This window comes from Pholcus phalangioides, unplaced genomic scaffold (genome assembly GCF_987345545.1).
Source record: "Pholcus phalangioides strain wild (caught in Gottingen) unplaced genomic scaffold, Ppha-v1.0 ptg000011l_1, whole genome shotgun sequence".
Classification (NCBI taxonomy): domain Eukaryota; kingdom Metazoa; phylum Arthropoda; class Arachnida; order Araneae; family Pholcidae; genus Pholcus; species Pholcus phalangioides.
In genome coordinates this window covers 54708117-54723770 of record NW_028301604.1, presented here as the reverse complement: position 1 = coordinate 54723770, position 15654 = coordinate 54708117, and the positions used below count along the sequence as shown (strand labels likewise).

The following is a 15654-nucleotide window of genomic DNA, read 5'->3' as shown; positions in this document are numbered from 1 at the left end:
AATCCCTCTGAAAAGTCTGTTTGCAATCAGTTGTAAACATGATATTGTTGCCACCACCACTGCGAAAAAACAATTGTTAAATAATTAGTAGTTTTTGTAGAGTTCGAATGGCATCCCGATTGGTTAGAGATCTGTTACTCTCAAAAACCAAAAATTTTCTCCTCTAATTACTATTTCATGTCACGTGATCTTAAGGACCAGTGGTTCACAGTTCTTTGTAGTTCCTCTCAACTACCGGTATTTGAAGCAGTCCTTAACTTCAGTCTTCTGACCGGTAGGTCATTTGGACTAGTAGTTACTAAGGACTGCAGAGATAGTTTACCCCCTGGCCTCACCCTATTAGATTACAAATTTAGGGCGAATCCCTAGGACATTGTCTGCCACAAGCATCATTTAAGTATTGAAATATTTTGTTTCATGCAATAGAATTTTTTTCAGTATACAAATTGCAGAATTCAGATCATGAGTTGCCACTGAAATTGACACACTGTAAGGGCAAGTGGAGATCATTTTAAAAAATTATTCACAGAATGTAAATTAATATTGTAATTTGATATTGTATATTTTTTGTCAAAAATAGTATAAAATATCTTTTTAAATACATTTGTAATTTATTCCAAAAGTTGTAGTGATGTTAAGACTTTGTATAAGCATGTTCCAACTATATTCCCAACTCATTGTTAGGAACTGTAAAATAGATAAAAATGGACAATTTAATTTTTTGAGCAGTACTCATGCATGTATTTTCTTTTACAGTGACTATAGCTCGAGCTATAGAGTTGAAGCATTCAGCTAGTCTTATTTCTGCATTAGCTAATGAAACATCAAAAATGTTCCTCACTGCTGGTAAGCAATAGTTTTTGATTTTTTAAGAAATTTTTGCAATTCAAAAATTTGATAATGCATTCAACAGCTTTTTTCAATTCAGCATCATAATTATGAAAAATATAGTCAGTCCAAAAAGTTCAAGCTTAAAAGAAATGACAAATATAGAAAGAACTAATAACAAATAATTGTTGTTTTTTTTTTGTTTTTTGCTGAAAAGGTATTTTAATACTATGTCTAGGGATTCATGTGAAAAAAAAGTTCAATTGTGATTTTTGATACAAAATAAAAAATTTAACATTTGAATCTACCTCACCTCAAAAGTTTAAGCACAACACAATGAAATCCTGGCACAGTATATGTAATCACAGAATTGAGTATCAGTGATGTTTCCTGTCCTTTTTTCACTTGAAAAAACAAAAAAAAAAAACCATTTTTTTTCATTTACAGAATCATTTTTTTTAAAGACTTCAAGGAATACAAGCATAATCTTTGGTATATAGGGCACTTCTTCAAAATCATATTGCTTTCTATTTTTGTAAACCTCATGGGTAAGAATGTCCCATAGATTCTCTACAGGGTTAGATCAAGGTTCAATATTGGACAGTCTGAAAACTATAATATTTTTTATGAGAGAGTTTTGTGAATGTTGAAGTATGAATTATTAAATTAGCATTGACATGCTAAAGTTTCCACTCAGATCTCCCAAGAAGCTCACTAATGGTAGCAAATGTTGCTCAATTGTTTTTTGATTCTTTGTTGGACCCTGTCTTCCATCAAGAATTGGCACAGAGGTCTGACCATTAAAACCAATTTCTCTCCAAACCATCAATGATTTTCCACCCTTTCGTCAACTCGGGAGAGTCCTTGGCTGTGTCCTAAGGTCATGCCAGTAAGTGTTCCAGACACTTGATTCCATAAGACACATACTTTCTGGCCAATCAAATCAAGTCTACTCAACTCCAATCTCATCTACTGATGACATTGTGCATTAGGGTGGAACGAAAAAGGGTGTTTTTTCACTTTTTTTGGAAATTGATGTTGCCTTAGTATTCAAAAGATGCCTTTCAAGGTTTTAAGACGTTATACCAAAATCTAGGAAAATATTTTAATATCTTGAGGTTCCTCACGGACCCTAAAGGTCGAGCAAAAAGACTTTCCTAAGTGCACATTATAAAAATCTATGTAAACATTATATATATAAAATAAACCCTTTTTGGGGGAATGGGGTGGGGACAAAACTATAACCATGTTCCAAATTATAAAAACAAAAAAAAGCATAGTTTGACGATATAGGTGTCAGGAGGATGCCTCTATTGCTTCCTCTGTTATCACACTGTTATTACATTTCACTTTCTTGTAAAATAGTCAACTGTTTTTCAAACGATGGAAGAGTACTCCTTGATTTTACACTGGCTTGAATGAAGCCTTCAGGATTCTTGGTTGTTGATACAGCAAGAGATGCTTCAATTACGAGTCATACTCACCGTTCAACTGCTTGTGTGTGACAAGGAAAATTTGGTATAGATGGAAAAGCAGGTTCAGATCAGTTTTATGGGTCCAGTTCCTGATTTTTTATAATAGGTGGTTCAGTCACTCGCACTTGATCACATGCAATTAGTTCCGAATAGTGCTTAGCAGAAAAGTTTATTTTCGGAACGTGGAATGTACGGATTTCTGCTTCTGATAATCCTTCATTTCTAATTTTTAGAATTAACTTGATTCCCAGTTTTTTGCCCGTACTATTTCCACAAGATATGTCTGATCTGCACTTAGATCACTGTTGTCACTGTCCATTATCGGAAGGTTATTAGAGATTGGTTTAAATTTCACAATAGGTAATCTTTCAAAATTTTCCAAACTTTTTCCGATATCACCTTGAAGCCCGTGTGGACTGATGGAACATCCATCTAGATGCTTCACAAGATGGTTTAGAGGTAACTCATTGAAGTGAAAAAGACAAATAAGCCATTGAAAGGGATGACCTATTTCTTTCTCTATTAATCTGATAACATTTTTATAACCAGTGTTGGTAACAGTTCTGTCGCATCCGATCGCCATCAATTCTTTCGTATCAAAATCTTTCTTCAAAAAGTCTAGAATTGATGACTTTATATTCCTTGCTCTACTGCTTCTTGGAGTTGTGTGACCGAGATAAATTGACCATGGTTCTTGCAATATGGTTATGTGTTCTTCAGATGTGGTTCTTCTTTGGAAAGAATCACCTTCTTTGACATTAGCTAAGGTTTTGTCTTTTTGACCATCAAAATATATTCCTCGCACATTTTGTTCTAGGAATTTTATCTTGCAAAAGTACTCTCTGTGATGCTCTTTCACGCCTTATTTTCATCCGGTCTATTGTCATATTTGGCTTCTCTTTCATCAATAACCCAACATCTTCCAGCACGCATTCGCAATAATTGCAGCTGATTGATCAGACACACCAATTCTATCACAAGCAAGAGAAACATTTGGTAATTCAGTTCTCATCTGTGAGGATGAGGGTAGAACTTCAAAAGCAAATGAAGTACTTGCTTCAGCACAGATTGATGGACCAGCTTCAGATGCTGGTAGATGGAAATGGTAACTTCAACGGCAAACTGTGTTTTGGCTCATATAGATCACTTTCCTCACAATCGTTGGATATAGATGAGTTTTTAGTAGTTGATGAACTAGTTTCTGCCGTTTCTTCTTGAGATGGACTTCAAATGGGATACCATTTTCATTTTCCTTTGTTCATTGTTTTTCAATTTCTTCGTTGTTAGGACACCTACTAGACCAATGGCCATCTTGCGTGTACATCTTTGATCTTGCAAGAAATCTCGCTCTAAATTTGGGATCTTTCTCAACTTGTCACACTTAGTCTTCAAAATGACATTTGCATGCTGCAATGTCGACCAATTTCCGTGCTTCGCACTGAAAAGATTCCAAGTTCAACTTGAAAGTTTGAGAATCTTTCCATGCTTTCATATTTCTCTGAAGACTCTTGTATTTATGGTAAAAGTCTGAAAATTTTGCACATCCGTTGGTGAGAAACCGTAGGAATTGAAGCAGTTTTCCAAATATTTTCTATCTTTGGCACGATAATTTCAAGAATGTCTGCAATAGCTAGATCTTTTCTTGATTGTTGTGATTTCATATTGCGTTGAGTCAGCAAATAACAAATCATAACATCGCCATAGGTTGGCAAGACCCGAGAATCCAACTCTTTAGGATTTCCTACAATAAAAGCTTCTGGTCGTCATTTTGACTGCTATACACCCTCTCAATTAAGGGTTAAGATTGCAGATGAATACTGGAAACAAGGGAAAAACATCCAGTTCACTTAACGAATCACGTGTTCAGGGGAATAGGAAAGCCTCCTCCGCAGTGTCATGTTATAGAATTCCACACATGCGTAAAACTTTAGGGGCGATGAAGAACCTCAAGAAGTTTGAATTTTGGGGGAAAAAATTCACATAAAGGCATATTTTAAATGCTATTACAATAGCAATTTCGATTTTTTTTTTTTCATTCCGCCCTATTGTGCATGCCTTTTTTTTCAACTACAGTGATCTCTCACTTATACGTTTCTCTCACAAGAAAAGGGTTGGAAGGTGTCATCCTCAAAAAATCATGAAAAATTAAATTAAATTCATCTCACCCAGAAACACATAAAAACAAGAAAATTAGCGGCAGAGTTCAATTATTAAAGCCGCAAAAAATTTTTTCAAAATTACAACAGTTGGGCTACTTATCGCCTCTCAAGCTTCTTAGCAATATCTATGAAGAACTTGTTTTCCAGCTTTTCCCCCCATAGAAACTCTCTCTAGTAACAGTGAAACCTTGTTTATGCTTAGTTTTAAGAGGCAGAGCCAAAATGTCCTATTAATGTGTAAGTCTTTTAAACTGAGACTTTTTAAAAAAATGACTCCTTCCCCCCCCCCCCCGACACACACACACAGAGGCTTACAGAATAATATAAGATTCAATGTGTTTAATTTCATCTCCAACTCTTATAAAAAAAAATATTTCAATAACACCTTGAAGGAAAAATAATTGAATTGCGCATTTCGAATCACTTGAAGAAATAAAATTTAGTGGAACATTACCTTTACAGTAAAAAATTGCAACAAAATCTTCTCGACTTGGACTCTCACTTTTTTGGCAGTAGATGATTTGCAACCAGCAGCTTGGTCTTTGATTTTGTTCCTCTGCTTTATAATCGTTTACAAAGTAGTTGCCACAGGGATATTCAGCTGTTTTGCAAGATTGACTTTCATCATGAATTTAAAATTCTTGTTGAATTCTTCCAAACTTCCAGTTATTTTTTTTTAAAGAAAGCACTTTTCATTTTGTCAACATTACGAATAGCGAATTTGACACAGCCAGCAAGCAAAGTACCACAACGAAAGAAAATTCCACAGGAAACGATCGAAAGAACTTATTGTGTATGTGCCTCTTCTTGGCAGACCCCCCCCCCCCGGTACCCTCCAAATACTTACAATGTGTGGGCTGTCTTACCCTTTGAGGATAACGTTGAAAACATTGGGAGAAGAAAGAAGAAAAATTCTGAAAGGACGTGGCCGTCAAAACAATTGAAACCCATTTCTTTTGGACTCACCGCATCTGTGTATTCTCAGAAACAAGCAATAAACAAATCACTTGAGAGTCCACTCTAAACGACCATCAGCTAGCTCACTGGCAGTTTTATATATGTCAGCAATCCTAAAATGTATGGCTATTGCGGTGACAATATACAAGAAGAACTGTTGCAGCAACGCGTTTTCACTCCATATAAAAACTGCATGTTTGATGGACGTTTTTTTCAAAAGATTTGAAGTTGAAGTCAAAACATCGAGTAATTAAAGTTTTATGGCAAATAAATGAATTATTTTAACATTAAAATGTATAGGAACATATTGACAAACGTTGTATAAAAGTCGTATAACCGTATACTGAGCAACATATAAACAAGATTCCACTGTATTCTCTTTTTTTCTCTATCTGTGCTGTACCTAATCATATGTTTGAATGATGTCAGTCTAAGACTGTAGGGTTGTGGGATTTCGATATTTTTAATTTCATTCTTGGTCTGTATTGGCACTAACAATATTAATATTTACAATTGATAATATTAATATATTACCAGAATAATTCTGTTGGTTTTTTTTATATTTTTGTGCATGTTTAAATGAATTAGTGGTAATTTTTTCGAAGCTTTTTGAGGATGACACCTTTCAACCCTTTCCTTATCAGTCATAAGATGATTTTCTGCAGTCCCAATCAAAGATATAGCATGATAATGCTATTCATTTATACGCCTTGCTCATGTATGCATCTTTTTTCCCTTGTTTTCTTACACTGACACATAAGAAAGATATCACTGTACTTGCATATTCCCTACATCTATGTATGGTATCTTTTAACACATTCAGCTGCAGACTTTTTCTAAGTTAACATCATCCTCTGGATCAATTTATCTGTTTAAATACCGGTTAAACACGGCCTCTCTGATCTTAGTTTTTCATCAAAAATGTTCCCTTTCACAAAAACTTGTTGCATACCATGCTTTGATTGGTTAAGAATATTGGTTATTCCTCAAACAGTCTTACCTTTCAATCTGAACTTGAATATCCCAGAAATCACCTCTCTCTCTCTCATGAACTATAATTACTTTACTATTTTTATTTACTAGCAAAAACTTTTCCCCTTCTTTTATACTGCTGTGTGAAAAGACATTTTTCCAGCTGATACAACAAGTGTTCTTTAAAATTTTCAAAAAGTGCTTACTGAGACAGTAATTCCCCCCCCCCCCCATAAATTTTATATGCCCAACCTGCACAAATTATAATATTACATGGTATTGTTTGTTGTATCTGAGTAAGTGCTTTATAGTCACTTTACTGTATCAGTTTCTAATTTGCTTTTCTATAACTCTCCCCATTTCTTATTTCCGGTCTTTTTTATGCATCATGTTTATTATATACACGCCATATTTATTGTTATATCCACCACAGTGCTTATGTTTTTCAAAAAACCAATTTAGAGCTCGCTAATTTTGTTGTTTATGAAAATTTAAAAAAAAAAGTTTAGAAGTTAATTAGGATTATGCATGCCATTGTATGTCTTGCATATTTTTATATATATATATATTTTTTTTTTCTTTTCTTTCAAATATTTCAGTCAAATCTGTGAGCTGCATTAGTAGTTCCAAATTCGAAAAATGGAAAAAATATTTTGAGCTAAAAAGTGTGTTCTATTTGGCTTATGTGAGTGTCAAATTTTTCAAGTTTCTGTTTTATATATATATATATACAGGGTGTCCTGTAAGTTAGAAGTATGATTCCAATTTAAAAAATGCTCAATAGGTATTCAAAAATTGCCCTGTACCAGTTTTTAGAGTGAAAATACAGTGTGTAACAAAATAAAAAATGTAAATTTGTATACGGTCCCTGTGTGCTCAAAAACCTAATTGCAAAGTTGTTGCCCTGTCTCTCCTGATGCCAACAAAAAAAATCCATGTTTGTAAGTGCAATATTCACAGAGATATTCGAATTTGAAAAATGAAGGAAATTTGGGAAAGAACAGCGTTAAATGCAGAAAAATCGTTTCCACCCACATTTAACGCTGTTCTTTTTAAAATTTTCTCAGCTTTTCAAATTTGAATATCTCTGTGAATATTGCACTTACAAACCTTCATCTGCTGTGATAAGACATCTTTCAAGCTCCCAGACACATTCTCTATTTATTTGGCGGAACTGTACGCTATCCTTCAGGCTATGACGCAAATGCCACTGACTATGTATCATCTATAGTGACTCTCTAAGCACTGTGTTCCTTCACTTTTCACACTCATCTGTTTATTCATGCCATTTTTCATGAACTGCATCACCTCATCCATCATAGTACCACAGTAAAATTTTACTGGGTACCAGGTCATGTAGGAATCCCAGACAATAAGAATGCAGACACTGCAGCTTCGAACAACAACTAACATTGACAATAGCCTTTTGATATTTGCCAATGGTTACCTCTCAATCCCCTGAGAAGTGATGCATTGCCGCTGGCAGGAGCACTGGAATAACCATGTAAATAATAAATTACATGTCATCAAGCCCACACTCAGCCATTGGCGTTTGAGCTGCAGGACTAATTGAAAGGAGGAAGTTTTGCTTGCCCGGTTGCGCATAAGACACAGTTGCCTCACACAATCATATTTATTATTGCGACAGAGTCAACCAGAGTTCCCCTATTGTCAAAGTCCATTGACCATTGCGTATGCTTTTACTTGTTTGCATCATCGTCTTCATTTTACAACTGATTTTGGTCAATCATCTTTCACTTCGTGACATTTTAAATGGTGCTTGTGATGCATCTCACATTTTTAAATTCATCAAAACCATTGGTTTTACAACAAACATAGTTGTTTACAATCTACACCATTGTTATATGTTTCACGCAACATTGCTTTTTTATCATGATAGTTTTACTTTCTTGACATGACAAGAACAAGTTTTATCTAATTTTTAATTGGTCATTTGTTTTGGTGCAGTTTGACCTAATTGGTCCTTACATCAATAAACTCAAAATCCAATCCAATCTTGTCCAATGTTAGTTTTAATTTGATGACAGAGTTATTTATTGGCTTTTTGTGGTAATCTCCAGGAACTCTAAAAACCTTTTACACTACATAACGAGTAATGAATTTTAATAATAAAAAGGACAGTCATCTGTAGAGTCTGGAAATATAGGCAAAATGTCTTTTTTGCCTATTTTCTAACTTTTTTGTTCAAAATGCTTTTTTTTTTTAACTTTTCTTGCCATGAATGCCTATTTTTTAACATACCTTTAAGTTTATTAGTGAATTTCAGAGGCCATAATCTGTAAAACTTGGATATTGTGAGCATTTTGAGAATAAAGGAATTAACTTTATAAAATTTTCCAACTCTCAGTATCAATTATCATGAGAACACTCCAGCCCCATTTAAATGTGAATAAGTGATCGGAGAGATATGGACCTTGGTGTTGCCATGCATTAAATTTGCTTTGACCTGATGGTGTTAGACATAAATGATTGTGTTTCAGATGAATGTGTGCAGCCCATGTTAAAAAAAGCAGAGGAAAATTAGAAATTTGTTTCTCACTTCACATATGTCTTGCATTGGACTGCATTGTATACGTATAACTGACCAATTGCTATCCCAAAAGGTCATCATTTGACTTCATGACTCACACGAGGCGTGATAGGAGCAGACTGCTTTATTTTTTGCATCATAAATGCCCTGAAAACAACTATGGCTCTATTTATTTTATATACATATTTGATATCCGATTAAATTGACCAGAGTTGCTCCCAGGGGTGTGCTTCCAGATGTGGTCACACAGGGCATCGCACTTGAAGTAGTCCCAAATATATGATAATATTTAAAAAAGTTGTTCTATTTTTGCAAAAAAAAACTAAACTAGCTGTGCTTCAATTATAGAAATGATAATGATTATTCCAAATAATACAACAAATAAATAAGAATTATTTGCAAATTGAAGAAGCTTCACAGATCATTTACTCTACAGGCTCTGTATCTGGTAGTGGTGGCCCTGGAGTTGACCTAATTCTGAGGGTCTACTAGCATTTTATTTTGGGCTTGAAATCAATTTAAGTTGAATAATAATGTAGTTATTGTAAACTTTAGTTGAAACAGTAGACAGATTATATAAATGCAACCAATTTTTCAGCTAGTTTTGAACTCAAAATACCTCAGTTTCTAGTTATTTTTTCTTCCTTCCATAAATTGTAAATGCCTTTTTTAGTGCCTATTTTAGGCATTTTTAGTGCCTTTTTGTATGCCTGCCTATTTGGACCATTTTTAGTGCCTGAACATCCGGGCTCTAGTCATCTGAGCGGTTGGTGTACAATCCTCTACTGTGATAGATATTTTATCTGGATTCTAAAAATGTTATTGCTAGTCCATAAGAGTTTATAAAATGACTGAAAAAATTATCTAAAGTAAAATGATAGTAGGACTGAATGCAAACTCACACACATTCACCAGTTTTTAAAGAGTGGTAATATGCAAAAAGGGACATAAAATAAAATCAACACAAGATTCTTCTTAAATTATTAGTTTTTAAGTTTCCGTTTTCTAATGAATGTTTTTTTTCAGTCAATTGTTTTTGCCTTTAAAAACCAGGTATCTTTTTATCTGCATAAGTCATTTGAAGATTGATGACATCATTGAGAATGATGACAATAGTGACATACATTTGATGCATTTTTTTTGGTCAAGTTTTTTAACCACTTTACTATCAAGAACGTAATATTATGTCCAAACACCAGTGGAATAAATTCAAACAAACTCTCTTTGTTTTTTTTCTTCTCTCCTCATCATTGCAAAGCTTTGTTGCAACCCTATGAAAAAAAAAATTCTTTTTACCTCTGTGATGTATATACACATTTAAAAGCGAAAAAGAACAGGTACGTGAGGTTGAAAAGAGAAATCTACTTTGTACCCCCTACTCCCTTATCTGTAATACTCATAGATAAGAGAGAGAGTATAGTATGATAGATAAGTATGTCTCTTATACTGTTTTCCTTTCTTCGGTTTTTTCTTTCTTTTTCTAACATGCAGTTGGGTTAGGACAAGGTTATCATATTTATCGCTGATTCATCAAACAGATCACCTGAATTTCTTGCCAATTGCTTGTAAGTGAAGGGATTAATGACATTGTTTGCACTAAAAAAATTTATTACAATTATACTTGATCTACAATTTCGAAATTCCAACTACAGAATAATATGTAACTTCAATGAAATTCTTTAATCAAAAAGAATCTGGAGTTGATATATGATTTTCTTGAAGGGAATTTGTGTAAGGTTAATTAATCATTATTTTGTTACACCAGTCATTTTACACTCATGTCCATAAATTAAGGATAATGTCAGCTCCGGCAAATGAAGGTTCAGAAACAAAGCAAACGTTACTTATTCATAAAGCCCATTTATTAAACAAAAGATAAAGAACAAAAACGGTGTATGTATGATACCATTCATAAAAACTATGATTTTTGCTCCCTGGAGCAATTGTAAAAAATATCTCCTGTACAAAAACTTACTATTACATGGTTGGTATGATGGTTAATACATTGTATGTCTCCCATGCGATGAAATACAGTCCGTACAATGCCTAGGCATGCTGAGTATCAAATTATCGATCTGATCTTGGGGAAGATCACTCCACTCAGAAAAGCAATGCTCTCCGAAGTTCCGGTACACATGTAGGAGGTGGTTGACGGGCTGCAACTCGTTGGCCAAGCATGTCCCATTCATGCTCTATCGGATTCAAGTCAGGTGAGAATGCTGGCCATTCCACACGGGTTATATCCTCAGATTCAAGGCATTCGTTTATGATGTTTGCTTGGTGAGGACGGGCGTTGTCATCCATAAACACAAATTCTGCGCCCATGGCACCTCTAAACAAACGTACATGTTGTTCCAGAATGATGTCCCGATAAATTTGGGCTTTCATGGTTCCGGTTTGAACATGCAGATCTGTTCTGGAACCCAGTATAATTCCACCCCAAACGAGCAATGCTGCACCACCGTAACGGTGTCATTCAATGATGTTGTCTTGGTGGTAACGGGTACCTGGCATTCTCCATATGAAAGTCCGACGTGAATCCGACTGCAAGCTAAACCTGGACTCGTCGGAACACATCACACAAGCCCACTGTGACGATGTCCACATTGCATGTTCTCTACTCCAGGCTAATCGCTGCCGACAGTGAGTTGCCGTGAGCGGAACACATCTGATAGGTCTGCGAGCATATAGACCAATATCTCCCAAACGTCTGTACACGGTTTGCCTTGAAACTGTGGTACCCGTGGCTGCAGATAGCTTATGAGACAGTTCGGATGCTGTGCTCCGTCTGCTTCTTTTGGCAGTTACTGCCAAAAACCGGTCTTCATTCGGCGTTGTAACTCAGGGGCGACCTGTACTGTAACGTCTACTGACATTTCCGTTATCTTGAAATCGTTGCCAAAGCCTAGAGATGACACTTTAGGCAATTCGAAGTTCCTCGGATACTTCCATCTGAGTACGCCTACGTTCCAGGCGGCCGATAATTCCACCACGTAAAAAATCATCCACATGCGTCCTCTGTGTCATAACTATTCGCTTATGGCACTGAGCGCCTTACAGAACTCTTGTGAGCAATTTTACTTCTTTGCCACCATTCCTTATTTACCCCCCTCTTACACTCTTGTCATTGTGACATACTATCGACATCATCTGGTGGCTTCCTGAAATTTGCATATCATTCTTGCAGATGTGTGTGATAATTCTACAGGTGAAATTTTTACTTTAGATTTTGATTTCCGTGTGATTCTGAATTATCCTTAATTTATGGACATGAGTGTATATACATAAGTGGTAATTATAAATCAAGGCCTACTGTCTATAATAGATTCCAAATGTGTGTGCTTCTACTCACTAAGATAATGAAGAATATTGTTGTACTAATTTTGATGGAAAAAAAATTGTATACTTGATAAAGTTTTCATGTTTAAGGTGGATATATATACATTTTTTTTTCACCCATGATCTTCAAGAAATAAGAATAAAACTAATTGTCTTATTTATAACCTGTTCTATTAATGAATAGGCATACTGTTATGCTGGTGAGAACCTTTTGATTCAGGAAAAGTGTGGTGAGGCCATTAGATCATTGAAAGAAAGTGAGACATGTAAGCTCATATTTTGCTATAAATAATGCTCACAATAATATCTTATTGGATAGACATTCAAATTTGATATTTAAAAAATTGTATCTAATTTTTTATTTCAAATTTTGATTATATTTGTGATTTATTAATTTTTATATTGATCTATTCCAGCGGTTCTCAACCTTTTCTGACACGCGGAGCCCTTTTCAGTGTATAATTTCTATTTTGAAGCCCTGTTTAACTCGAGGAGCCCTTTTTAGTATATTATTTATATGGCAGTACCCTTTAGGCCTTTTTTTTTTTTTTTTTGTTTGTTTATCAAATTTATTGATTTATTTTATTATTCTCGAGTGGCCGCGGAGCCCCTGGGAAGTGCACAAGGAGCCCCAAGGGCTCCGCAGAGCACGGGTGTCTCATAAATTTGAATGGATTTTTAAAAAATAATAAAAAATCAACAAATTGATGTATTGGGTTGCAGTTTATGTCCTTAGACTTGTTAAATAGTGGGAAAATCAATTAAAACTCTCATTGATAGGTGGTACTGCATAGTTTTGTGTACTGATATAAGCAAGGTTAACCTTGTTATAAGATTATGGGAATCAACAACTAGCTTGTGAACAAATACTTCCCATTATATGCAAATTGAATTACAGCTTTTGCATATTATTATGTCTCTTTGAAATACTGCAACAAAATACATGGAAAAACATGTAAATTATACAGCAGACGTGTTTTTATTTGAGAATGTTCACCAAATGTGCTTTTCTACCAGTAAAAACAAACATCGCAGTCTTTCAAAGAGACAATAATGCAAGAAAGTTGTAATTCTCAATTTGCATTCATTATTATGTAAGAATAATTTGTTCATAAATTAGTTGTGGATTTCCATCATCTTTTAAAAGGATTAAATTCAGGGTTGTTCTGTTTGAACCTTGGTTTTAACCAAATGGTTTGTTTTTTCAAAAATATTGGTTCATTATGAGCCAAAATTTTTCATTCTTACCACATTTTCTATTCTTGGGGTACATTCTGATGGTAAATCTTTAAATGGTATAAGATGGTATCAGTGGTTTTTTTTTAAATCTCATAAATGTTTTCTGAATATATATAAAGGGTACATAGGTAAAAGGGTGTATGGTATTTTATTGGGGAACTGTTGGTCCTAGAAGCATACTTCCGATTAGAAAAGTATCCAAATAACATGTAGTACTCAGATATGTCATTCATGTTGCAAGGGGCTATATATTTATTAAAATTAAAAAAATAACTGTTTGTACTGTCCTGGTGTGCCTAAAAACCCAATTGGAAGGTTGTTGCCTTGTCTCTTCTGGTGCCAACTAAAAAAATTTCACATTTCTAAGTGCAATACTCACTTAGATATTCAAGTTTGAAATACAGAGGGAAGTTGAGAGAAACAGCATTAAATGCGAGAAAAATGGTTTTCCCACATTTAATGTTGCTTTTTCCCAACTTTCCTCTGTGATTATACTTTTTCTAGAAATTTAATAATGGTATTCTTTCCTTAAATTTACTTTTATGTTTTTATACAATCAGATGATTTTTTAAGAGAATTAGTAGCCTACAACAGTTTTCAAAGTTGACGGGGGGAAGGGGGCATTCAATTCTTTCACAAGTTCCATTTTTGTAAATACTCAAAAATTTTTGACTAATTTTCTTCTGAAATTTTCACTTTTATCTCTCTCTCTTGAAAAAAATCTTCATTTTCTTAATACTGAAAACAGTGAATTCGAAATAACCAGCTAGCAAAGCTAAACCCAAAAGAAATTTTGCTGGAAATGACAGAAGGAACTGATACTGTATATGTTTTTTCATTGGGGGAACCTGTATCCTCATGATCTCTCTCAATGAGTTTTTAAAATTTTGGAGGATAATGCTGGAAACTAGGCATAAATATTAAGAAAACTCAAAAGGGACATGGTTGTCTTTCAAACGATTGAAATCTGTTTTTTTTTTGGGGGGGGGGGGGCTTTCCACATCTCCAGAATTCTCAAAAAGAATCTGCATATAAAAAAATCGAGTCTTTCAATTTCTTGCTGTATTTTACCACTTTTATTATTATTTTTTTAATTGTATCAAAATTTACCAACTAGCTATATCATAACAAAAAATTTTAATATGCAAGTGACAGAATGAGAGAGCTCGAAAGAAGACAAACTCTGATATAAGAAAAGGGTCTGTGATGAGAAATTAAGCTTGTTATGCAACATTTTGGTCGAATTGAAAAGAATAAAGTGACAAGTTCATGATTTAAGTTTATAATAGGGAGTAAAAATTGAGCAAATAACAAGCATGTAATATTGGGACTTTGAAAAATCTAAAAATTATAAGAAACATGTGAAATCTATCCTGTGTAGGGGGCCCAAGGCTGGTAAATGTGGTTCTGAATCCAGGAAATCAACATTAACTGGTTTCAGAGTTGATATACCGTGTTTATGTCTTCAGTAGGGTAATAACAGGCTTTCTTCACTTCCATGCTTTACTCCATTGAAGAGGGACGATGGGAAAGCACACGGAATGGCAACCTTATGATCATTTTGGCACTTGTAGGCAACATTCTGCACATAATTGTGTATGCACAGTACGGCAACCTGTAATATGCACCAATAGTTTGTTTAGTAGTTTTGCATGTGCAGGACCCATTTTCAACTTGCACGGTCACACCCATGGAGCTTGTTTCAGAGACAAAATTTCGTCATAGGAGCTCTGATATAAAGAAAATATCAGGGATGTCTAGGGTTGCTAGACGGGCAATGTCATCATAGAAAAAGGTCACAAAAGTCAAGAAAACGTCACAAAATAATAAATAAGGTGCACACCCTCATGGTAAAGCTCAACACTTATCAGGGAGATTTCATGACAATGGGGCATGTCTGGTGATCAGTGTCTATTAACATCACCAAATCTGTTTCAGACTTTAATTTTGGACATTTGTATATGTACAAATGTACATACTACTTGAAAAATTTTAATTTCTGGGACTAATTTCTTTTGTTAAATTCTTAGTATAATTTTTTATGGATATTTTGTGTCAAACTTTGGTATTAATGACTCATTGGTTAAGTTATTGGAAAGACCAGTTTCAATGAGCTGGCATATCCCAAAATTGT

At 34.5% G+C, this 15654-nt stretch overlaps 1 protein-coding gene across 1 annotated transcript in view; it reads left to right on the top strand.

Moving 5' to 3' along the window:
• Positions 1 to 15654, top strand: part of LOC149080579 (BRO1 domain-containing protein BROX-like) — a 55389-nt gene that overhangs the window by 28695 nt on the left and 11040 nt on the right. The window contains exons 6-8 of the mRNA XM_089239714.1: positions 757 to 846; positions 6991 to 7076; positions 12466 to 12547. Coding sequence (XP_089095840.1) covers positions 757 to 846; positions 6991 to 7076; positions 12466 to 12547 — 258 coding nt within the window. The remainder of the gene's footprint in view (positions 1 to 756; positions 847 to 6990; positions 7077 to 12465; positions 12548 to 15654) is intronic.